The sequence below is a fragment of the Dermacentor silvarum genome, chromosome 9, assembly GCF_013339745.2.
Source record: "Dermacentor silvarum isolate Dsil-2018 chromosome 9, BIME_Dsil_1.4, whole genome shotgun sequence".
Classification (NCBI taxonomy): domain Eukaryota; kingdom Metazoa; phylum Arthropoda; class Arachnida; order Ixodida; family Ixodidae; genus Dermacentor; species Dermacentor silvarum.
This window is the reverse complement of record NC_051162.1, coordinates 98587195-98613598: the sequence shown is the minus strand read 5'-3', so window position 1 is coordinate 98613598 and position 26404 is coordinate 98587195. Positions and strand designations below refer to the sequence as shown.

Genomic DNA, 26404 nt, shown 5'->3' with positions numbered 1-26404 from the left:
CTACAATCAAAAGCGAGGATAAAATATAGCAATATCATGCAGATCCGACGCACTGTAGGAGTCAATGTTCTATAAAACATTTTGTTGCTGTGTCTTCCTGTGTGAACTCTTCCAATCAGCCTCATGTGTGCGTTTTTTCTGAGTGATGAGTAGCGGCACGCACAGGCAGTTTTCAGCAGTGTTTCAGATAAATGTCATAGATGTTGCCTAAGCGAATGGCAACATGGCGATTCAGTGCCACTTTGGCATTTCTGAGGTTGCTGGTGGTTGCAAAAAGGTATGCAAAAAATGGTGGGTGCAAAAAAAGGCATTGGTGGGTGCAAAAAAGAAAACTGTTGGCTTGAAAACTGAGTGTAATGTCATTGCATGTGCATCGCGCAGTGCATCCACATCATGACGACGCACTTGGCGACTTTGTGCAGGAGCTTCGTGTGGGCTTGCTACTAGTGGCAGTGCCTTTGTAATAATAAATGCATGTCACTGATTTTCTTTGCATTTGTTTTTTTCCGCTTCATCGAAAGGGGTCGACCTATATTCCAATTTATACGGTACATAAGATGAAAAAAGGAAAAACAAAATTAATACTCACAAGAAAAGTAGTTGAAAACATGGCAAGGAAAAAGGGAGTAAACAGTTATAAGACAATACTGCTGGGCAGGCGGTTTCAATGCTAGATGCCTACCAAATGAATGAATATGCAAAATTGTTTGAGCAACAAAAATAAACAACTGACCTTACGTTCACAATCAATTCAAGAAGAGTGATAAGTTATTGACAAATTTAATGCACGAAAGATGGTGGTGATAGATTTTATGGAAACAATACCCCGAGATACAAGTTTACTGCACAGGGATATACATGGTAATTACAAGCTACATGAATTCATCGCTGTCACAATATAACATACGACGACATATTGCGGCTGTTGAAATAAACATCAGAAGTAGGTAGTCGACACTGCATGTTAAATCTGTACCCAGTCTCTGCACTGTTCCTCTGCCATAACAACAACCTGTATATTCACCTGCTTTTCAAGCCTGGCTTGAGATCCCTCTTCAGCCATTTATTTGCTCAGGAACTAACTCGGACACTGGCTCTGGCTCAGTAACTGCATAACAGGAACACAACAGCGTCACTCGCCAGGTGTGAGTCGCTTTAACTGCACACTTGGTCGCAATGTCAAATGCATCTTCTGCAGCCAAGAGCGCAAGATATGCAGTGTAACCGCTTGTTGGCAAGCCCTTGAGGTATACAGTAAAGGGAGCAACATTAAACCAGTTAAGAATGGTAAAGTATTGAAATAATTTTTTTTCATTAAATTAGTAAGATAAGGTTTATTACTAGAGTAAATAAAAAAATAGAGGCCACGTGTCTCTTTCCTGAACTCCAATCTGAAACCCTAGCAGCACGAATGTGCTCGAGACTCGTTGTATGCGTGGCTCCTTTAGAATGCAATCTTGTCCATCTTACTGATAAACATTTATGTAAACTGGAGTATGGACACTGTCAGAATCTGACTTGAAGGTGGCATTACCATGTGTCATGTATCCGTTCTCTCCACCCATATACACCACATTGTACTTGCGCTCAGTGCGCGTCTGTACTCTAAAAACAGTTACTGAGAAATTCATGAAATAAGTTTGCAGCTCAGACTGTGATGCCGTGAAAATGAGCAAAGATAGCACATCTATAGTAATTCACTCCAAGTTGGACGACAGGGTATTTGCCCCTGTATTATATAGGTTGCGGTCACCCACTACACTATTCTCGGTATAATGCCATGTTTTGAGTGCTGCCTGCATCTCACCTCGGACAACAGCAGCCTTCTCGCGGTACAGTACCGAGAGCCACAGGGAGAAGCGCAGCGACCTTTGACCGTAGATGCCGTGGGTGAGCTCGTGCAGAAGTTTGTCACTGCACAAAAATACACATTCTCAGCTCACCTGAGGCAAACAATTTGACTACCAAGTGGACACGACACTGCGGCAAGAGAACTTGTCTTCATATGGCCACAACTACTGCTTTCCTTGGCTGTTTGTCCTTCACTGGCTCGCCATTGGTTTTGTCCTATCTATGGCTTTGTGAGAAACCTAATTATTTATGCAGTTCATCAATCAAGTTAACGGAAATGCACATAAAGAAGCCAAAGAAGATGCCCTAGAAAAGCACATTTACATAGAAACTAGCAGTACTGAGGGCAGTGCCTCTGAACTGTTAGCTAAGAACAAAGTCTTCTACTGGACTTAATTTAAAACCTTTTTCACTGAAACAATGTATATCAAATACAGCCAATGAAATGCAGTACAACACTTTAGTCTTCTTGTTTTTATAGATTGTAAGGGCGGTGCTATTTATTGGGCTTGTCAGTCACTTCGTGGTGGACCTTACAAGTAAAATCTCAATTGTATAATTAACACTACACAGAAGGTTACACTGTTGCATTCTGTGCTTGGCAGTATCAAAGATGCATGTATCTAAGATACCGTTTGGGTATCTTGTATCTGTATCATGATACGTCTGGCAAGACGTGTATCAGTATCTGTACTTCCAATGCAGCAATCGCAACATCACCGTGCGAAACTATGAACATTGCCCGAGCTTCGCTTGTCAACCTGATACTGCTGCCACTAAGCCACCTGGATAAAACTGTTGCAGACCACCTGTATTGGCCAACCTGTGAAACAACCTGTGACATCCTTCCACGTCATTGTATAAAATCAACCACCATGTGTTATATTAAAGAGTTCTTTCTCCACTTTCCTATTGAGCAGACATTACAATTCTTGCTTGCATGGAAGACAGTATGCTTTGGCTGCTAAGACGACAGCTTCGAGCCCAAATGCTTTCACTGGAGTGCATTCACTGTGTCTTTATTTCACCTCATGTTGAAAAGAAAAAGCCCAAGAAAATCACATGGTGATGTTGCATTTATACACCTATGTTCGTACCGGTGGAAAACAGAATGTACCTTGCATTAGGTGCCTGAGAAAACGTGACGTTTTCTTGTGCATAGTCAACGAGACTTAAGGTGGCCGGTGTCTGCTTAGCTGTCCAATGAGCCGTCAATAGTGAGTATGGGAATGCAGCCTACATCTGCTTACCCATGCGTCATCCAGCCTGCGGTGTCTTTCGCTCAGTCATTTGGGCCTCCTAGCCGGACGCGTCGGTGCCACCATATATGATACATCGTTAGAGGGAAATGCTAGCCAGTAATAAAACCGATACAACTCGGACAACACTAATTTATCAATAAAAATGGCCCATAAGGTGCACTGTACTATGTATTTCTTGAGAAATACTGTATGTGCCTTCATATTATAATTCAGCTGTAATCGGTAGTTAAAAACTGACTCGATACTGCCTTAAAAGCGGAACATACTGTTTATATATATTATATGGAAAGAACCCTGCCAGGTGTAGACAGCATTCTCCATACTTTATCTTGGAAGGACACATTAATTAGGGAGTTTGTACACTCTGCTTCCTCTCCGTCTTTTCTGCACTGCTTTATCATGATTCCTAATCACCTAGATGCTGATTCGTCCAAGCTTTGATCCTGGAAAGTGCAGTTGAATTTTCATGTATTGAACTCAAAGAAAAGAAGATAAATGAACACATTAGTGCATTAGTACATTCCGAAATTCCAGGAGATGACTGTTACCCAAGTGCTTTCGAAACACTTCTACGATTTATATAAATATTTGTCCATTTTGAAATATTCCGCTTGAGATTTTTTTTAAAGCTTTGTATGTGTTCTGTCTGTTTCAACTTAAACCTGTTTACTTAAAACATTTGAATGGTGAGGGTTATGATTGTGTCATGGCAATATTCCCTATGTGCAGCAGTGAAATTTATTCACCTACACAGGATGCCTTCCTTTAGTTTGAAGATACATTTAAAAAAATGTATGCAGCTAGCATTTCAGACTATTTAGGTAGACTATCTGAAGAGGTAGACATTACTTGCACACAAATTGCACTGTGAAGGTGCAATTTAAAGGACAGCTAATTAAAAGAAAGACTAATTAGTGTTTTAATTCACTTTCTGGCACATGTTGAAATTAAAAAACTGAAGCTGTACTGTGGTGCTAGTAGCCTCAGGGCATCTGTTAAGCACGCATGACTTCCCTAGTGTATGGCTTACAAATATAATTACATTAGCCTTGAAGTTAACAATTCAAAAGTTTGTGAATTTTTTTCATTTAGCCTGCCCGGTGGCCACAATTTCTTGTGCAAGTAATGTCCACCTTTTCAGGTTATCCACCTAAAGAGGCAAAATTGCGTTATCAGTTGCAGTCAATTTTTGAAAGAACCTGTTTGAACTAAACAAAACTAAACACTTGGTATGAGCGGCCAGAGAATTGTGTTTCTCACCAAAGCAATGCAAACTTCCCCTTACCCCGGTGAACAATTCCGTGCACATAGAACATGGTGTCTGTACGTTAGATGTGCTGACTGAAACAGAGATAGCAGTTAGAGACACGGATTAGATATGGTGGCTGCAGGTGTTACTGATGAAATGCCTTGTAGACAGTGCAAGGCGCAATTGTTCCCAAGTATTTGAACATTTGTGTAACTATGCTCTGAAGTATCCTTCTCTTATAACCAAGGGCTACTTATGCACATGCAATACGCGGGCTGTCCTGTAAAGCAACAGTGGAAATGGCTTACAGCAAACGAATGAAGATCCCAACTGGCCAAGCCCAAGAGTCTGTTTAGGGATTATAATGCAAACTAAGGTAATGACTAAGGCTAGCCAACAAGAATTTGTGACTGCGGGTCCGCCCCTGTGCAGGAGTGCAATTATTCAGAGAAAGTAAGTCACAGGAGAATCTGATTCCTGAGAACAAAATTTATAGAAATAGAAATGAGCTGGAAGCATGCAGCACGCATTATACCAAGTCATGGCTGGCAGCTAACCAAAATATACTTGAATCGAAAAGAACATCGCACTCCTGTTACAACAGCACAACAAATGAGACGTGTGTTATTCTCGCTAATCCCCAGCCATTTGTGGTAGGGAAGGCAGGCTTGTAAACACGGACACAACTAGAGTAAAATGGACCATGCAAATGCCATCCTTTTTGCTCTGTTTTTGTATGTGTTTGCATGCCTGCCCTTCCTACTGTGAATCCCTATTCCAGCTTGCTCAACAATTTCAGCTGTTGCAAGTAGTTTGTTATGTTTATTACTTTCTTGTGTGCTAATCAGCATGCTCTGCTGAGCAGCACAAATATATGCCAATAGGAGGCCTTATATTGCACAGTGCACATCCTAATGCCTTGAAAAACAAAGCAACAATGAGTTATACAGCGGAAGATTGAGGCTTAAAGGGATGAACAGCGGTCATGCAATGGATATGTCACTGCCGCCACTGTCTGGGCAAAACAAGTGCTTTCCTTGAGAGCATCTCTAGCTCACTCTACGGATGTTTCTTTGTCCAAACGTTGGCTACAGAGACGCATCCTTTGTTCGACCGCTGTTGATCACTTTTTATACGGAGATATCACAAATGACTGAACTAAAGAAAAAGGTGAGCACGAGTGTTCATAGAGCTGTTCTAACAGGACAGTGCAGTTGGCTGTCCTGCTATGGAGGAGTGGCACAAGGTTGGCGGAAATTAATGGACAAAATCTTTCACTGCTGCCGAAAATGTATGATAATGATTTAATTCTAATGGCATCCCCTTTGAAACAAGGCGGAGGCAAATAGTCACCTAGCCTGCTTGAGCTAATCAGGTTTTACTTTGTTTATTGCAGTCATGTTGTCTATTTCTATATTATTTACCTTCATTAAAATGTTTGTCTTGTAAAATTACCTACACCTGTAACGACCCTGGCTATATCGCAACCCTGCATTTTTTCCGCTAGTACTCTAGACATCTCTTGCCTGTCTTGACTGCTGACCAGTTAAAACTCTCATCAGCTTTGAATCCCAGCTTTTCTGGAAGGTGGACGTTCCGTGCGGTCTTGGCTGGGTGAACTTCTTGGCAATCCATTACAGCGATAAGAATGATCCTTCTGTATTGCTCCTTTATACAAGAAATACCTCAATGAAATAAATGGAAAATACTGTATTACAAGTTGGAGGAAAGTTCAGGTAGACACTAAGTCTGAAATGCGCCTATCAAGTAAGTAATAGTAGACTTCACTCAGCGACACCGATGGATGGATGGATGGATGGATGGATGAGGCTGAACCCTTTAAATCGGGCGGTGGCATACGCCACCTAGCCATGGCTATTAACATAATTTCTACTTTGTGGTGGGTGAAATTTCACCCCTGCCTTAATTTTATCCACCAATCAGATAACCTCTGTTTGGTTATTTCTACCCGCTTAAAGTCTATTTTGCCTTCACTGTCCCTAAACCCCAATGCTTTGAAAAAATCAGCCCCGTTGCCTTGCACTGTAGGGTTAAGCCCCTTACAGAAAAGTATGAGGTGTTCAGCCGTTTCCTCTTCTTCTCCACACGCACAGCACAACGTGTCTATACCTTGGTACTTGACTCAGTACATCTTAGTCCGCAATACTCCCGTCCTGGCTTCAAACAACAAAGAGCTTCCCCTAGAATTATCGTAGATATTTTCCTTGGCAATTTCTTGCTTGAAAGTTCGGTATGTGCCCAGTGCTGATTTCGTCTGCATCCCTGTTTTCCACAGACCCCTCTCTGTTTCCTTAACCTTTTTCTTAACCGCTGTTTCCTGGTTTGCACCCCTCCTGCAGTCCAAATATTTGATTGACAGTTTTCTGGTCAGCTTCCTCCATTTTGTATCAACATTCCTCATGTACAAATAACTGAAAACTCTCCTTGCCCACCGCTTTTCTGCCATCTCTCTCAATCGCTCCTCAAATTCTATCTTGCTGCTGGCTTCCCTGCCCTCGAATGACGTCCATCCCGATGTCACCCTGTACCCCCTGATTTGGTGTATTTCCGTGTGCTCCCAGAGCCAGTCTACCTACCCCTCGCTGCTTAACTTCCAACCTTGCTCGAACTTCTGATCTCATGCACAGGACCGCATTGCCGAAAGTCAAACTAGGGACCATCACCCCTTTCCAAATCCCTCTCACCACTTCGTACCTATTGTAATTCCACAGTGCCCTATTTTTCATCACAGCTGCATTTCTGCTACCTTTAGCCGTCACATATTTTTCATGTTCCGTTAGGTACTCAGCCCCATTGTTTATCCACACTCCAAGATATTTGTACTTATCCATCACCTCCAGCGTAACCTCCTGTATCCTATGCTCGCTGCCCTGATTATCATTAAAAGTCATGACTGCCGATTTTTCTTTACTAAACTTCAAACCTAAGCTATCTCCCTCTTTACCACAGATGTCCATTAATCTCTGCAAGTCTTCCTTGCTGTCAGCCATAAGTACAATGTCATCTGCATACATCAGTCCTGGTAATGACTGTTTAATCCATTCTCCCTGCTTGAAATAGGAAAGGTTGAAGCCAAGTCCGCTCCTCTCTAATTTTTTCTCTAATCCTTGTAAATACAGCATGAACAACAGAGGTGACAGAGGGCACCCCTGCCTAAGCCCCTGCTGTATCTCTATAGGCCCAGATACCTTGTTTTCCCATTTTATAAGCACCCTGTTACTTTTATAGATATCTTTTAAAAGATTTCTTACTCCATCTTCCACAGTTCCAAAGTTGTCGTTGATCCGCCATCTTGTGGCAGATTCTGCTTTGTTTGCAATTCTCGCCTTCGGCGCACTACCACGCCCCAGTGATCGGACCGAAGGTTTAATCGCGGCGTATACCTTTGCGATACCGTTGCCGAAGTAACTTTGTCCGAGTATTGTACTCTAGCGTTGAAAGGAGTTCATAATGAACTCCGCAAGTTAAAACTGTAAGGCCGGACCCCGGCTTTTCTGAAATTTGTGCATTCTCACTGCACTGCAATAATGCACAGGCGATGACCGGCAGCACACTTTACGCACATAGCGATCTATGGCTAGCCCCTCTGATTTTTATGAGATCACGTATGCTGGTCGTGGCTTCGTTGTGCTTTATTGAACGAGTTTCGGGCCAACGCGCGCCGCGGAGATATGACGATGTCTCAGCACGCCGACGAAGAGGCCAGCAAAGTAGAACGCCATTATGCGTTTAAGTACACCGACTGCGGCCTGAGGTATATTGTTTTCACGGTAAGTCAAGCTTCACGAAAGAAAGTTCTGCAGTGCCGAACTGCAAGCGCGTCGACCGGGCCTGCGTATGTATACGTGCATCAATTTGACGTGCGCGCAGTCGTTCCTCGTTCACTCTTGCATCGCACGCGCCAACCTTCAGTTCCCTGTGACGCTCAAGCACACAGATATCTGCGGCAAACCGCTTCTTTCTCATCTTTCTGCATGGATGTATTACGGAAGTACCCACGTTTCACAAATGCATCGTCCGTTTTCAAGAGCAGGAACACGGCACAGCTGTCACCGACCTGCAAGGTGTTTATGGTGTTTATCGTACGGAGGCATTGATCGTATAGAAGCACAGCGGTTTGTCTCTCATGACACGTTAGCATGAATCCAGCGAAGACGGGAAATATATTCCCACTATGCCCACATCGACGCCTACGTCCGTGGCGTCGTACGTGGTGCAATGCGTGGTGTACGGCTTTGCATGCGCGCTCGTTACGCGCTCTTTAGTTCTTCGACTCCCACCCACCTGACCTGCTGTTCAACCACGTGCGGTTTTTTAACGTCCAACCATGGCGAAGAAAAGTTTTTAAAGAAGTCTTTGCTTTTCTTTATGCGCAACCAATGCACGGTACCAGAGCCTCCGAGATCAGCACGTGCCTGCAGGTGCAAGCAAATCTCAGAGGCCACGAGCGTGCAGGGCAAGACAGCGTTGTTTTTGCATTCCGCTCCCATTGTAATGCGACCGGGATCGGACGCGCGACATCGAGCTCGGCAGTGGAATCCCATAGCGAGTGGTCTATCGTGCCGGGCGTGATAAAGCATGATCAAGTGAGGTCCAGTACCTGGCGTCTATGACGGGTATCCGGCTCCCGAAATCGCTTTTGCAGCATTTTACCAGCAGACGTGCATTTAAAATCTAGAGGGCGCCACCGTATGAGGCGTTGATCCATTGCCCACTAAGCGCAGCGGCTACATCATCATCATCATCGTCATCTGGCCACCATTGTTTAACGAAGACGTCTCGTTTGTTTTGTGTTCCACACGTGTCTTTAGGCGCCCGATTCGCTGTGCCGGGTGGGTTTGCTATCTCCAAGACCAATGCTCCCTACATCCTGTGGGAAATGACAAGCGTGAGTATCGGCAGTGCTAAACGCTACACCTTCTCGCATTACAGCAAGACGATAATGTTATGTTTAGCATCTTGCAAATGATCTCGGTCAGCGAGATAAAGGATGTCGCGCGCTGGTTTCGGGATACACAGAGAGCTCGCTCTCCATGATTGAAGTGGAGATATGCTACCGTCGACTCGCTGAATAAAAGGACAAGTTCCCAGCGGAGGCATGTAAAACGTTACACTTTTCGCGCAAATGGTATGTAATCGAAAAAAAACTTTATCATGCAAGTTCATGGCACGCTGGCCCGTGTTAGGGTAAACGGGGTAATGTGATATCCTCGCGCGTCTTCCGACTAAAAGAATCGGTTGGTGACAGTACTTAGCAAAAGGTTGAATTTCAGTGTAGCGAAATTTTGATATAACGACGTGCCGATTTTGCTGACTTCTTTGTGTCGAGGCTTAACTATCGTCATTCACTGCATCACATATTCATCAGATATTTAAATTTTCAACCATGTGTTAAAAGTCCATTTGCTTATTTCGTTCCTTAATTGGTTCAACTGCGGTACTGACAGTTCTGCAGCTAGCAGTGGATTATATTTTTCTAGTGACGTGTATGAGAATTCATTTTGACTAAAGCATGCTATGACAGCTGCCCTGTGCAAAATGTTATTGCGCAAGGAGATGCATAACTACCCTGGTCGTATTGATGTCTGCATATCCCTGAAACCCCAAAATATTTTGCAAGGAAATTACAAAGAAAGGAAACTTCTCATTCTGCTTGAGGATTTGAACTCACAACTAACAGATTGGCAGTCCAGGATTGTACCTCTCAACTGCTCTGGTGATGCTTCATCAGTGGAGAATATTGATCCTGGAGAGCAACATTGTGGCAGCAGCTGCTATGGTTGTCCCATTTAAAATCTATATTGACCATTTTCGCGGCGATCACGTGGGGACACGTCCATTGCTTGCCTCAACTGCCCCCATGTTTACAATGGAAGTGTATGATGCTTGCACGGATTGGAAAACCTCTGTTTTCGGAGATATTGTAGAGGGTGACTAGGTGGACGACACGAAGCTTTGATCACAGCTTCAGAGAACATGCGAAAGTGCTTTCAGAGCTGATTAAGCAATGTCCAAACGGCGCAAGCAGCGTATATGGTGCTTGTTCTATAAAAGCGGGGCTAAATATGTATTCCAAGCTTTCCGATTATGAATTCAGTCAGGATTAGTGTGTTTTGCTCTTTGTTCTTTATTCGGCAAATATTTTGAAGCAGTTGCTTGTCAGTTTCTGACTGAGTGAAGTTCCTCAGTGCGGCCACTCTGATTATTTTCTGCCTAATCGCTTGCGGGTGTGCTCAGTTCTGATAGATTTGTTCTTTCTGCGCACAAGGCTTGAAACATAGCTGTTTTGTACATTGTAATACCTTGTAGCAAAGATATATTACAGCTAGTAACTCGCTTACTCTTGTGGACCGTCCCGAAACATCCAGCTTCGACCATTCATGCGCCATAGGTGTAGTCTGTCATTTATTGTGTGTATAGACCTTTTCATCGGGCGAGGAGAAAAGGGCGCGCGACGAGCCTTTCCTCCTCTCTGGCTTGTGCGAGCCGGCGCGGCGCGGCTTGAATGTGTTGACGGTCGCGCGCTGCCGGACGATTTGGAGGTGTTTTAGCCAGTTCTGAGTGCAAATTACGGGATTTAAGTTCTTACGTGGTCGTTGAACAACCACTGTGTAGCCTTTAGGTGCAGCAGTAGCTATTGTATCTGGAAATTTCTCTTTGATGTATGCGACGCGCATCATCAGCCGCGGTGTCTGTATGTGTTGTGAACTACGTTGCATGTATCGGCTTTCACTCGACGAAGAGTTGTAAAACATTTTCATCAGCCACCGGCATCATTCTCATGCATTTTAAGTTTCGTAGACTTCAAATCACTGTCTCTGTTCAAGGCCGAAGGCATTGCTCAACACAGCGAGCTTGTGTGTACTGCGGTTGGAAACCAACATGTACACACAAGCTTCGTGCTTCGATCGGCATTGCCTTTTTGCCCTGTAAGGCACAATATACAAAGGGGATCACATAAAGAGAATCCAACAGCTATGTGTAAGGCCACAATTTCCGTATGATGGGTGAATGCATCGTAGATGACTGAACTTACGAGACAAAAAAAAAAAGAGTTCATATATGTCCTCCTTTTGCGGCAAAATAAAACAGAACCCGGGATAACGACGCAATAAGACTTCGCATGGTCGTGCCGCATGCTTGGACCACTTGGAACATGCGCTATATAGAACAGACAGATCTATAACACAGCATTTAGTACTGCTCGGACGCTCGCGCAGTCTGCAGCTAGAGCTTCGACCACTCGAAAAGTGTGATTTACACTGTACGGTATGCGGATATTATTAACCAACTTATTTTATTTGTGAGCTCAAACCTTGCCCAGCAAACAAGGCAGTCGCCCAATGTATCTACAGATAACAACTTGTACGCTTGTCAAAGTAAACAGCACGACTTATTCTCCAGCAGAACGGTACCCATGCTGTTAGGATCGTCAAATGTTTCGTAAGTACTCGTTGCAGCTAAACCAAAGCTTAGAATTACTGTACTGAGAATGCTACAGTAAGGTAACACTCGTGAAACGAATTTTCAGAAACACCTAACTGATATTCGAGGCTCATTGTAAGTTCAAACACGCACACCTCACGCTGGGTGCTCCGTCCGCCCTAACGTCTGCATTAACTCCAGCCGCTTGATTATACTTCAGACTTCCTTCACTACGCCTCACACGACCATTCCCCACGTAGAAGACGCCATTTCATGCTAAATAGACCGCGCGAGTGCGGAAAAAAAACCACCAGAAACTGCCGCCGAGCGCATACCACAGCAACAACACTTATTCTTGATACGTCGGCGATAGAGTGGGCATAAGTTTTCCTGCCATTTGGGACAGATGTGTATGGATAACGTGCACGAACTTACTATGACAGGAAGCGGCGCTACTACCTTTGTCATTGTTTAACGAGTGGTACTCACTCTTGCCAATGTTCTGGGGATGAAGCCCCTTCTTTGAAGGTTAGCAAGGCTGCGGGATGAGCAAATTTCTGTATCCTCGAGGAAATCCGTACATCTGGAAGTGCCGGTTACACGTTCGGACAGTTGCAGCAGCGGTTCGGGAACTTGGCCACACAGATTCATTCTATTCCTGAACATTCCAGTCACTATTTTTGCAGCCAACTACTGCACATGTCTTCAATCCACATGATTCAATCTAGCATGATTGGACCACAGTGTGTTAGCGAAAACTCAGTTGCATTTCCGACAGTTGATCGCACAGAAGCAAGGCAAAAGCGGTAATGGTTTCGTATTCCTGCACGGTCGCTGAGGAGAGGTATGGCGCGCCGCCCTGAGCACCATCTTGTTTTTCTAAAACCAAACTGCTCCGCGAAAAGGGTCAATACTGGAAGAGCTGGTGTGGGTGTATGCTTTCTTCGTGCTTTCACATAGCCTTCCCTGCCGTGGAGGTGGTTCTGAATTATCTTCATTTACATGTAATGACAATTATTGAGTGCATTTACTTCGTCTTCATGTTCTAATTTTTACTAGATGGAACTGACATCTTTGTCTTCAACGTTAGCATGAGGCCTGTTAATGGGGTATCCCAAATATAAACTTTCGAAAAGCTGGACGAATCCAGAAGAAGCTAATGTCTAGTTTTAGTCGAGAGCAGTGGCTATGTCTGGCCAGGAAAGAAGAGGAAAAAAAGCCGAGTCTTTCGACTTCACCACCAAGATGTAAAAATTCCACAAATGAATATAAGACCCAAACTTCTTTTACTTGTTAGGAGATTGCTCGCTGGTATCTGCGAATGGGTGACTTTTGACGCTGCTCGAAACACTTTAAGGCTTACTACAAATAATCTTTGACCAGCTGTCACATCACTGCTTTGCCTAATGGACGAAACAAATGTTTTCTTCTGTCCTGACCAATTCTTTCTTGTGCAACAGTTAGGAAGCAGAAGGTGGCTACCACTCCCGTTCTGCTTGCACAAGTGATGTCACGAAGAAACAGGAATCGACACATACAAGCAGATGACGGCAGGGCTTTATTCATCGTTACTGCCTTCCTGAAATAAGGTGAAAGGAATCGTTCACTGCACAATTACTTCTCACTGCTGGCATGTTTGTGACTGTTGGCGAACATGGTGTCGTCCTCCATGCCACCAAGGTTATTGGACGGGCAGATCTTCAAAAATGTCTGCGACACAACCAAGCACAGCAAAGCCTTTCACTTACTGTGAACCCAGTGATATACGGCATGACTTCACAGACCACTCGATATTCATGCCTGCACAACAGTGCCATTCGTCTTCCTCAAGGTTGCGAATAATATGACAAACGCATTAATGCGGCGTTAACATTATTCTAAATCAGGACGACAAAAAAGGCGTGAAATGCACACTGGCAGCTCTTAGCTTGCGCGCTTTAGCATGAGCCATTGGGCTGTGCTAGAGAAATAACAAGAAAACTGGGAAACAAAAATTCGTGTCAAACTTCTCGAATTGTACCTATACCAAAGTTAGGTCAGCCCTTAAGGGCCCCTCACCAGGCCACATAGAAAATGTTGGTTATACGCTGGAAGTTGTTCTGTGCCATCTAGGGAGCGTTCTACTGTAAGAATCTTCCAAATTGGTTCATTAATAGCCGAGATAGGAATATTTCAGTGCGGGAACCTATGATTTCAGGAGGCGATTGCTACTGCCAAGAGGGACACTCTCTCCTCTTGCCTCATCTAGCCTCCGCAAGCGAAATTCCTTCCCTGCATTCTCCCATGCCGGAGCAGGGTAATCGCGTGATGCATACATCATGGGCCCCAGCTCTTTTTTTTCTTTTTTTTAGCTTTGTATTATTTCGAGCTGTGCGTGAGAACACCCGATTAGGGGTATAAAGTCATTGCCGCACGAACACTGAAGCATAAACAAGGGGATCATAAAGCATGATCGCGCGCTGGAATGCGGTATAAAATTACATAATTTGTCAGCAGGCTCGGCTGCACGACGTGTGAACAAGCAGATGAAACGGAAATACATCTCTCTTGCTGTGGTGCGAAGTAAAACAAAAACACGCCAACATTTCGTTTGTGTGCTCTATGATTTCTCTAAACATTAATTTGTCTATTGAAGCAACAGAATATACAGATAACAAATGTTGCCTTGAATAATTCTCGAAGTGTCACGGTGTCACTATGAGCAACGTCACAGCATATACATGGACGTAGGCGCACTTGTTGATATACGTCATCCACCGGTCTTGGAGCGCGGGCAATGGCAAACGGGGTTTGTTTGAAATTTCAGCTCTTTACGATGTGCGTAGAGTGCGAATTGTATGCACTGCGCTTGTGAGCTCAAAATGGCCAGAGCTGGTGAGGGGCCCTTTCAGAGGGTTGTGGGGCTGAAAATTAACTTTTGAACCATTGCGCGGGTATTTTAAAATTCTTCTTGATTTAAGTACATATTCTAAATTTCGTTAATACATATCAAATAGAAAAGAAGTTATGGCTGTCATACAGACCAATTAGGCATGTCACCTTAGGAAACTATCACTTGACAAATAATGCAGACTTGCTGATTGTTTTTGTTAAATATCTCCTAATGGGTTTAGGGATAAGGCCAGTCGCACATTTTTCATTATGTTTCTCTAACAATGTCATCCCTTTGAGGCAAAGTTCATTTCTTTTCGTTGTCATATGTCTGATATCCAATAATATTTTGTGTTTTTAAAATTAAATAAATATAAAATGTACCTCATCTTGTTCCTGACAAAATTTGTCCCCTGAAACTACTTTTAAAGCTGGCTTTGGCCCCCGCAGGGGCGTCTGCGCAAGCAAGCGTTTGGTGAGTCGCGCCACCACGTACCCGAGCACACGAGGGTTGGACCCTCCCGCGTCTAACCGTGTGCGGCTTAGCCGTGTCCGGGGAAAAGGGGATCCTGGGGGTTTAGCCGACTCTGAGTGTTTGGACCTTTAAGGCCCCTCAGCAGAGGCAACACACCCCTTTGGCCTCGGCTTCACGTAGACGGCACCCCCGGACTGACCCACCCGGGGGAAATCGGTGGTCGCCTTTTCCTATCCCCCTCTCCAACCTTTTGCTTTCCTGTCTCCTTTCTATAACTATCCTATCATCTCTTCTCTTCTGTCACTTCCTAATTTTCATAGGCGGCTTGGGTTAACCTTGTGTATGTGCCCTCCCTTGGGTACAATATATTAGGTTATAGTGGCAATGTACGGTTGGCGCCTGCAGCCTTACGCGTTAAGCACTGCAGCGTCCCCTAGTTGGGCTCCGTGGTGGGTGGCCGCCATTGCCGCCGAAATAAAACAAACCGTTATGGGAACACCAGCATTTCCCCGCCTACTTGATCGTCACACTCTAAAGAGGGGACGCACCGATGAACTTAGCCTGTATTCCAACCGACCAAAAGAAATCTATCCGAAATACCATGTTGCACACAGTGAAAATGCTTCAAAACCGGCCAGATCCATTTCTCCATTCATAGTTGCGAAATCTTTGACGGAAGCTTTAGGCTCAGGTTACAAAGTCATCAAAATGGCTAGCGGAGACCTTCTTCTTGAGGTCCCTCAGAAACAACAGTACGAGAAACTCGGCAACCTTGTGACTTTCGGCAACATACCAATTTCTGTATCACCACACCGATCAATGAATAGCTCACGTGGAGTCGTATCAGAAGCAGACCTCCTAGAATTATCAGAAGCAGAACTCCTCGAAGGGTGGAAAGATCAAAATGTCACCAATGTAAAACGTATCATCATCAGACGGGACAACAAAGAAATCCCCACCAAACATCTTGTCCTCACATTTGGATCTAGCGTTCTGCCTGAAACCATCGAAACAGGATACATTAGGTTAACTGTTCGACCATATGTCCCTAACCCTAGACGGTGCTTCCAATGCCAAAGATTTGGCCATGGCTCACAGAGCTGTCGTGGTCAAATAACTTGTGCAAGGTGTGGAGTACAGGGCCACTCCTCCGACAACTGTACTGGCACTCCTCACTGTGTGAACTGCAGTGGTGACCACGCATCCTACTCGAGTTCCTGTCCAAACTGGAAAAAAGAAAAGGACATAATCACCCTAAAAGTCAAAGAAAATATTTCTTTCAAGGAAGCCCGTAAGAGGTGCTCACTTTTCCACAACACATCTTATGCTGATGCGGCGCGTCGGGGGGCAGCGTCGCAGCGGCCACTGCCACCTGCCCAGCCCGCACACAGCGAGCTGTCGCTTGTGGCCCCTGCCCCCGGGGTGGAAGGAGCTAAGCCTACCCCACCCAACCAGCAAACAAGCCCGGTTACCCTAGGGTTACCGGCACCACAACAGTCCAAGGAAGCATCCTGCGCTTCGCGTAGCGAACCGGCAGGACCGCCAGCAGCGCCCACGGTGGGTCCAGTCAAGGCTGCCTCATCCTCTGAGGCTCCTGCTGCCGCTGGCAACAGCCGGCGCAGCTCAGGCCCAAAGGCAGCCCCATCGACCTCCGGGCTGGTGGGCACAAAGGTCTCGTCCTTCGCGGCGAGACTTTCTCGCGAAATTTCTCGCTCGCAAGAGCGTGTGTCCAGCACCTCACATGAGGCAATGGACACTACACCCATCCCGACGGCGCATCAAGCGCCTAAGGAGCGGCGAGGCTCCCTCGACCGCTTCAGAAAGGACAAATCCCGCGTTACAGGGCCTGGAAAAGGTTCTGTAATCTAAGGCAAAACTTCCTTTTTGTACACACAGCACCAATTTTACTTTCAGTATGGATATACAAATCATACAGTGGAACGTCCGAGGCATTCTTAGGAACCTCGATGATGTGCAAGAACTTCTCCACGAACACAATCCAAAAGTGCTGTGTGTACAGGAAACTCACTTAAAATCGGAACATGCTAACTTTCTTCGACAGTATGTTACGTTTCGTAAAGACCGCGATGATGCTCTTGCATCTTCAGGCGGTGTTGCCATTATAATTCAGAAAAGCATAGCAGTGTCAACGTTTACCGCTGCAAACGCCCCTCGAAGCAGTGGCAGTTCGACTTATTCTCTTAAACAAACTCGTCACCATTTGCTCGCTTTACATACCCCCACATTACCACTTACACAAACATGAATTCCAGTCCCTAATAGACGAATTGCCAGAACCTTATCTTGTTCTTGGGGATCTCAATGCACACAGCGGACTGTGGGGCGACTCTCGCATCGATGCTCGAGGCCGTCTAATTGAAGGCTTTTTTTTCTAATCCGGTGCATGTCTGCTAAACAAAAAAGAACCTACATATTATTGTCTTGCAAACAAAACTTTTTCTTCTATAGATCTCAGCATAGCTTCTCCATCCATATTACCCGAACTTGAATGGGAAGTTATAAAAAACCCTTACGGGAGCGACCATTTCCCAATACTGCTGAGAGCAACAAGACAACACGAATCTCCACCACATGCTCCCCGGTGGAAGGTCGATGCAGCGGACTGGGAGAAATACCAAACACTTACCAGTACGATCTCGTGGGCTGACATGTCTTCGCTCGAAATTGATGGTGCCGTCGAGTATTTTTCTAACTTGATAATTGATGCAGCTTCTAAATGTATCCCCCAAACAAGTGGACTTTCTAGCAAACGCCATGTTCCATGGTGGAATGAACAATGCCGGAACGCGCGTAGGCAGCAGAACAAAGCATGGAGGCAGCTTCGCGATTCTCCTACTGCTGAAAACCTTTTCAATTTTAAGAAAATCAAATCCCAAGGTAGGAGAACGCGCAGACAAGCCAGGAGAGACAGCTGGCAAACATTCTTATCAAGCATCAATTCATACACTGATGAGGCCAAGGTTTGGAACCGGGTCAATAGAGTAAGAGGACGACAAACACATCCGCCTGCCCTGGTAGACACGCAGGGAGACAGCCTGGAGGACCAAGCGAACCATCTGGGTGCACATTTTGAACAAGTGTCCAGTTCATCGCACTATTCTACAGCATTTACAACATACAAATCAGCAATAGAAAAACAAAAACTAGACCGAAAGAGCACCGGGAACGAGTCATACAACTTACCTTTCTCTCTAGCAGAACTGGATGCATCACTCTCCTGCTGCAACCAATCTGCCCCAGGCTCTGACCGCATACTATATGAAATGTTGAAGAACCTGTCCTCTGAAACAAAGAAAACCCTTCTCTGCCTGTACAACTCTATATGGACCTCCGGCGAGATCCCCTCTGCCTGGAAAGAGGCCATAGTAATCCCTATCCTGAAGCAGGGCAAGGATCCATCGTCCGTATCGAGTTATCGGCCCATAGCTCTGACAAGCTGCATCTGCAAAGTCTTTGAGAAGATGATAAACCGCCGTCTGATACATTTCCTAGAATCAAACAAGCTGCTTGACCCATACCAGTGTGGATTCCGCGACGGCCGATCCACCACTGACCATCTGATACGCCTAGAGGCTCAGATTCGCGAGGCTTTTGTCCACAAGCAATTCTTCCTGTCTGTTTTCCTTGATATGGAAAAAGCATATGACACCACGTGGCGATTCGGAATACTAAGAGACCTCGCACACTTTGGAATACGTGGCATTATGCTGAATATCATTGAAAGTTATCTGTCCAACCGCAGATTCCGTGTTCGTGTGGGTAATGCCCTATCAAGACCATATGTGCAGGAAACTGGAGTACCACAGGGTGGTGTGCTCAGTTGCACCCTTTTTATCATAAAAATGAACTCTCTGCGTCTGTACATCCCACGCAACATATTTTATTCAGTATATGTCGACGATGTACAGATAGGCTTCACATCATGTAACCTTGCAATCTGTGAGCGGCAGGTTCAGCTTGGACTGAACAAACTGTCTAAGTGGGCAGACGAGAATGGTTTTCGGCTTAACCCACAAAAGTCCACATGCATCTTCTTCTCCAGAAAGAGAGGTCTGCACCCTGATCCCAACATCGAGATACAGGGTGAGGGTCTACCTGTAAAAACTGAACACAAATTCCTAGGCCTAATTCTGGACGCGAAGTTAACGTTTATCCCACATCTCAAGTATTTAAGAAACAAGTGCCTGAAGACAATGAGCCTCTTGAAAGTGTTGTCTCGCACTACGTGGGGTAGTGACACAAGATGTCTATTGAATCTATATAAGAGCCTCATTCGTTCACGTATAGACTACGGTTCCGTTATATATCACTCCGCGACGCCGAGCGCCTTGAAGATGTTAGACCCTGTCCACCATCTGGGTATCCGCCTCTCTACGGGTGCGTTCAGAACAAGCTCCGTAGAAAGCCTTTATGCCGAATCAAATGAATGGTCGCTACATCTACAGAGAACTTACTTATCCTTTGTATACTTCCTAAAAGTGAACTCAAACAATACGCACCCTGCCTACACAAGTATAAATGATCTGTCCAGTGCCCAAACCTTTCTGAACCGCCCTTCCGTGAGAAAGCCTTACGCACTGCGAGTAAGAAGTCTTGCCGAAGAAATGGATGTGTCGCTCCATGAGCACGATGTCATGCCCCCTCCTGTAGAGCTGCCGCCATGGCAGTGGCAGCTGATTGACTGTGATCTGTCCTTCATTGAGGTCACAAAGCATGCGCCGGTCGCACATATCCGTATGCACTTCCTCGAATTGCAGCACAAATACTCTTGTCCGGAATATTTTACTGACGCCTCAAAGTCACACACTGGCGTGTCTTACGCGGCGGTCGGTCCATCCTTTTCGGCTGCCGGAGTTCTACACCCAAACACAACCATCTTTACAGCGGAGGCCTACGCCATCCTGGCGGCGGTTAAACACATCAAACGGTTAGACATACCCAAGGCAATCATCTTTACTGACTCTTTATCCGTGTTGAAATGTTTAAAAACTCTCAGTAGGCACAGAAACCCCGTCATTATAGCTCTTTATTCCATAATTTGCACCGCGTATGCATCCAAGCAACAAATTGTGCTGTGCTGGGTGCCAGGGCACCGCGAGATCGAGGGGAATGAGTTGGCCGACAAGCTAGCCACATCTGCTCATACAGACGCTGCCACTTCACCCATAGCTGTCCCTGTAATGGACCTAAAACCCTTTCTCAAGAAAAAGGTCAGGGCCTACTGGCAACGTCTGTGGGACAGAGAAACGAGCAACAAATTACACACTATAAAGCCTCAACTCGCTCATTGGCCACCAGAATCGAAGACACGCCGCACACAAGTTACACTTTGCAGACTCAGAATAGGACACACATACAGTACACACGCATACTTATTGTCCGGTGGTCATCCGCCTGTCTGTGATGAATGTGGCGAGCCACTTAGTGTACTTCACGTCCTCCTGCAATGCCCTGAACTAGAGCCTCAGAGGAAAATACATTTTTCATTATCGTTACGGCAGAATCTACCATTGCATCCATGTATGTTTTTGGGCAATGAACCTCTTTTTAAATACCAATCCGTTATCGCGTTTTTAAAGGATATACCTAACTTTCGTGTTATATATCCAGGTGACTTGTAGCACGGTCTCTCTGGAGAGGCCGCTGCTGCGGTATTTTATTAAAGAAAGCACGTGCCTCCTGGTCTTTGTCTACAAAGGCTTCCGGTAGGCGTCGTGCTACTTTTATACTCTTAATACTCTAAGCACCATGACCATTTCTCATCCATTCACTACCCATAGATCATTCCACACGTCACTGCCATAATTATATTCGATATATGTTTTACGCTTCTATACCGCGATTTGTTCTTAGGCCCCTTTACAGCCACATTGCATCCCGTCATCGGAACTCACTGATCATGGCAAACATACCATTCATTGTCTTGGCGCTCTTTGGCCACACTTGGCCCTTGCGCCACAAAACACCAAATATCATCATCATCAGCTGGCTTTGGCGGAGCAGTTTGGAAATGACAGATTTCCTAAAGGTTTTGTTCATCCAAAAAGGGCAAACTGAGGGAAATGAGCTCACACAGGGCTATTTAATTAACACATCAAATAATTAAAGTGCTCTGCTCCATATGTTGCACCCTCTTCTCAATTTGAACCTGCTCTGCGTCAATTGCTTCAAGCGCCTTCAATTTTTTTCGGCATTAGAGCAGTCCAGTGCCCTTGTCGCCACTCACAGAGAAAGATGCCACAGCCAGATTATGCCTTTCTTTATTAGTTTTTACTTTGCGGTCTGGTATGCTCTTGTTGGATGGTCTTCCATCAATAAAACGTGTGTATAACAAACTTTCTAATGGAGGGCATTCACTTCATGTTTGCTTTATTTTTCTTGCCCACTTTGTGGCTGTGTCTTGAATACAGCCTACATAGGTGCTCTCAATAGCAAATGCGTGGCACCGTCACAAGAAGAAAATTCAATTTTCTTCCTATCGTACAGGTTGCCAACAAGCTTGATGAACTCCTTTATATGTCTAGGAAATCAAAATAAACAAAATTATAAAAATGCTTTCTTTTCTGGCGAAAATCGCTATTTTAGCTCCACATCTCCTCTAAAGTGTAAAATCGTCCTATCTCACTGACTTCACTTTGCTGCAAAATGTTGAAGCAGATGATCTTTCCGCACCTTAAACAATACCTAGATGGGAACAACTTGCTGTCTGAAGTCCAGCATGGTTTTAGGGAAGGCTTTATGATTGTCACTCTGCTCATTACCACACATCATGATTTCGCCATTTATAACAGGGAACAAAAGCATTTTTTTTACTTTGCCAAGGCCTTCGATAAAGTGCCTCATGATAAAGTTCTGTATGAGCTCGACGCAGTCGGAATAGACACCAAACTTGTACATTTTGTAAGATCCTGCCTTGAAAAGTGTGTTCAGTTTGTCGAGGTCAGCAGTTGTATTTCTCAGACACTTCCTGTCATGTCAGGTGTACCACTGGGGTCAGTGGTACAGTCTTGGGACCCATTTTCTTCCTAATATCTGTCAATGACATAGCAAATATAGTTGATTCTGATTTCAAATAAAGCTTTTTGCGGACACGGCACACAAGTAGGCAGTAGTTAAGTCAAAAAGCTAACCGAACTAGCCTCAGCAATGACCTTGATAAGGTTTGCTGCTAGTGTGAATAGGGGGAAATGCACTTGAACAATAAGTGCTCTGTGTTGAAGATATGCAGCAAGACGACACCTTTATACTTTCCCTATTTCATTGGCAATATTGTACTGAATGATTCTTCTGCTTATGATTACCTCGGGGTAATGCTAATGGAACACATGAGGTGGAACAAGCACATTGGAAACATTTTCGTGAGCGCTATGAGAACATAATGGGACCTTTGTCGCAAGCCTTCAGGAGCATAGAGGTAAAGTTTACAGCGTTCGCTATGCTTGTCAGACCTCTCCTCAAATATGCATTAGCTTCGTGGTATCCCTACGCAAGAAGAAAATAGCTAAATTAGAATGAGTAGAGTGAATAGCAGTTAGCTTCATCTGCTATCACTAGAGAACTAATAGTGTGTCGTCACAGATGCTGGGTACTCTTCACTAGTCGAGGCACACCAAACTGACTAAAACTTGTATTTAATATGACGTCCAACATTTATTAGGCAATGAATGGAATGAATTGTCTAAGCGCAATGTTGGAAGTAGAAATGTGGACGTATTTATGGGTTGGATGGTTTAGCTATGTAATTTTCTTGTCCCGTGTTCGTGATATTTCGTTCCTTGATGTATGCATTTTCTGTATATTTACTGCTGACTAGGCTCAAGCGAGTCTGCAGTATTGATAAATAAATTTCAAAACTGTAACAGTCTACCAGAACACAATTATGGTGAATCCTTGTTCGAGACAAAATGCTGCTTTTGTTATTTTGGTCAACAGGTCCATGATTGCATTACTGAATGTTCAGGCTGTTGCACTTGGCTGCAACGGCAGCTTACACTATCACAATACTCCTAGTCCTCTCACTATGTTTTACAATTAAATCATGTTTTAAGCTAAATATGTGTAGTTTTCACAAACTTGATCATTGAGCAAACATAAATATGTTGGGCAAATCAAAATAGTGGTTTTGCTGTTCTCTGATCTGATCTGGAATCACCATCAATACTTACTGAATGAAGTAAAAAATATCTTTAGCCCTAGTATCTATGTTCCTTCATTCATTTGGCATTTTATAATTACATTTTTGTTTTGAAGTGAAAGGTAACATGTCTTTTTTTTTTCTTTGTGCAGCAGTGAGACATTCGAGCTGCCCAGCAACTGCAGATGGTGCAGTCACATCAAGGATACAACACCTGCTGTAACTCCTGTGTATGAGACAGATAAACGTGATCGGAAGCACACATCACATTCTATACAGGCCAGCATCCATTTGAATACTATGTGACCTTGGAGCTTCTGGCGAACATTCAAGCTGAAGAAGCACCTGCAACCCGCACAGACAAGAGGCCAGTTGAGTGCCCTTTATGCCCTCAGAGCTTCTTACAAAAGGTTAATCAGAAGCAACACACACATCTACACAGGTGAGATGCCATTTCATTGTCCGTTATGCCCGTGGAGCTTCGCAAGAACGTCCACACTGAAAAACCATGTGCGCATCCACACAGGCGAGAGACCATTTCAGTGCCCTGCCTGCCCTGAGAGCTTCTCACGAAAGCGTTCTCTGAACCGACACCTGGACACCCACACAGGCGAGAGGCCATTTCAATGCCCTTTATGCCCTCAGAGCTTCTCCGTTAAGTCAACCCTGAAGAATCATGTGCGCATCCACACAGGCGAGAGGCCATTTCAGTGCCCTGCATGTCCTCAGAGCTTTTCGGATGGGTCCACATTGAAAAATCACGTGCGCACCCACACAGGCGAGAGGCCATTTCAATGCCCTAAGAGCTTCTCACAAAAGGGCAATCTGAACCAACATCTGCGTGCCCACACAGGCGAGAGGCCATTTCAGTGCCCTTCGTGCCCTCAGAGCTTCTCAGACAAGTCTGTACTTACGACGCATGTGCACACCCACACAGGCGAGAGGCCATTTCAATGCCCGGTATGCCCTCAGCGCTGCTCCCAAAAGAGTCATCTGACCCAACACCTGCGCACCCACACAGGCGACAGGCCATTTCAGTGCCCTGCATGCCCTCATACCTGCTCACGAAAGAGTCATCTGAACAAACACCTGCGCACCCACACAGGCGAGAGGCCATTTCAGTGCGCTTTGTGCCCTCAACGTTTCACCGACAAATCTACACTGAAGAATCATGTGCGCACCCACACAGGCGAGAGGCCATATCAGTGCCCTTCATGCCCTCAGAGCTTCTCACGAAATTCTACACTGAAGGATCACCTGCGCACCCACACAGGCGAGAGGCCATTTCAGTGCCCTGCATGCCCTCATAGCTGCTCACGAAAGAGTCGTCTGAACGAACACCTGCGCACCCACACAGGCGCGAGGCCATTTCAGTGTGCTTTGTGCCCTCAGAGTTTCTCAGACAGGTCTACATTGAAGAGTCATGTGTTCATCCACACAGGCGAGAGGCCATATCAGTGCCCTTCATGCCCTCGGAGCTTCTCACGCAAGTCCACACTGAAGAATCACGAGCGCATCCACACATGCAAGAGGTGATTTCATTGTCCTGCATGATCTCCAAGCTTCTCCCCAAAGAGTACTTTGAATGACACCCACACAGGCAATAAACCACTTCGTTGCCCTTCATGCCCTCGAAGCTTCTCGAAAAAGTCTACTAAATAAAGGCTCACCTGCGCATCCACAATTGTGAGAGGCTGTTTCAGTGGTTTTCATACTTTCACAAAGCTCGGTAATGTTCATGTCGCCTAGCCAGTGCACACGAGAGATTGTTGAAGCAGAAAAAAATTCAATGTTCACAGTGTTTATGTGTAAAGGTCACGGTGCGCCTTTGGCAAAAAAAGTTGACTTTCCCAAGTACACTTGCTGCAGAGTAGTGCTGAGTTATGAGACTTCTCATTATTTGCTCGTTTTGCTGTTTTTCTTAGTTTTTTCATAAAACCTCAGTTTATATTTTCATAATATTATTATTGATATTGTTATTTCTCTTAAACCTTTAACAGCCACTACCGAGATAACTCGTGAAACCACCCTCGCGCACCCCCTGCTACTCCCAAGTATACTCGTGTTGCTTTTAATCTCACTCCCGAGACAACTCATGCAAAAAAAAATTGCGTTCATGTCCCGCCAGCTATGAAGAGGTCACCTAAAGACATAGAACTTGTAAATAAAATTTTAGACAACAGGTAGAGCGCATGTGTTTACACCCGCGTCGCTTCGTCTCGGCTGAGCACCTCAGCCGTGGCGAGTCACCACGCCACGTGCGTCCGCACTTTGACGGTCGAAGAAATTCAATTAGTGCTGATGAATTTTGACGAAATATCTTTACATGTCCTGTGGAGTATCATGGTGCATTACTAGCATGAAATTTCCGCTGAACCAACATGGGGGGAAAAAAATACCCGGCAGGGGGTGAGGAGCAGTAAAAAAAATGCGGCAGTGAAATGGTTAATAAAATACTTGGAAGTTAGCGTTTGTCTGTCTGGTTCCCTGTCCCTTGTGTCAATTTCACATTTCAACTCTGCTCAAGGATTACCATCTAGCTCGCACCCTATTTTTGCTGAACTTTTTCTGTTATACTCACATTTTTGTTGCCTGTAGGTTCTATACGTATGCGAGTCTTTGGAGGTCTTTTCATTAATATGTGTATGTTATATTATTTTCTTGCATATAAGTGCTTCTTTACTGCATTCAAGTATTTACCTGCTAATTCCAAAATCAGTTCTGTAGGTCTGTTTCAGCACACTATATAGATCACTGTTTTGTGAATGGGTATTCTTAATTGTTGATATTTGAATGCTTGCACTAATAGCATGTAATCTTTCACTTCATTATGGTTTTATTTGCTGAATGTTTCATGATAAAGTGATGGCCCTTGTAAAATTGTTTATTGCCGTTTAATGCAGTTATCACAAATTTTGTTCTATATTTGAAATTATTACACAAATGTTGTTATCTGCATTTTTCATTCCTACTATGCAAAGATTTTGCTAAAGCTGTGATTAACTGATGCTCTCAAAATGTCGCCCTCGTATCATGCATAATATGCTCCTTATTCACTCAGAATGTGAACTTTGTGACACCTTTAGTTCTTTCAT

At 44.7% G+C, this 26404-nt stretch overlaps 1 protein-coding gene across 1 annotated transcript in view; it reads left to right on the top strand.

Moving 5' to 3' along the window:
- Positions 1–23615: 23615 nt before the first annotated feature.
- LOC119464862 (zinc finger protein 84-like) overlaps positions 23616–26404 on the top strand; it is a gene marked incomplete at its 5' end in the record, with an annotated part of 119654 nt that continues 116865 nt past the window's right edge. Inside the window, 2 exons of the mRNA XM_049656016.1 lie at positions 23616–23751; positions 23836–24841. Coding sequence (XP_049511973.1) covers positions 23616–23751; positions 23836–24841 — 1142 coding nt within the window. The remainder of the gene's footprint in view (positions 23752–23835; positions 24842–26404) is intronic.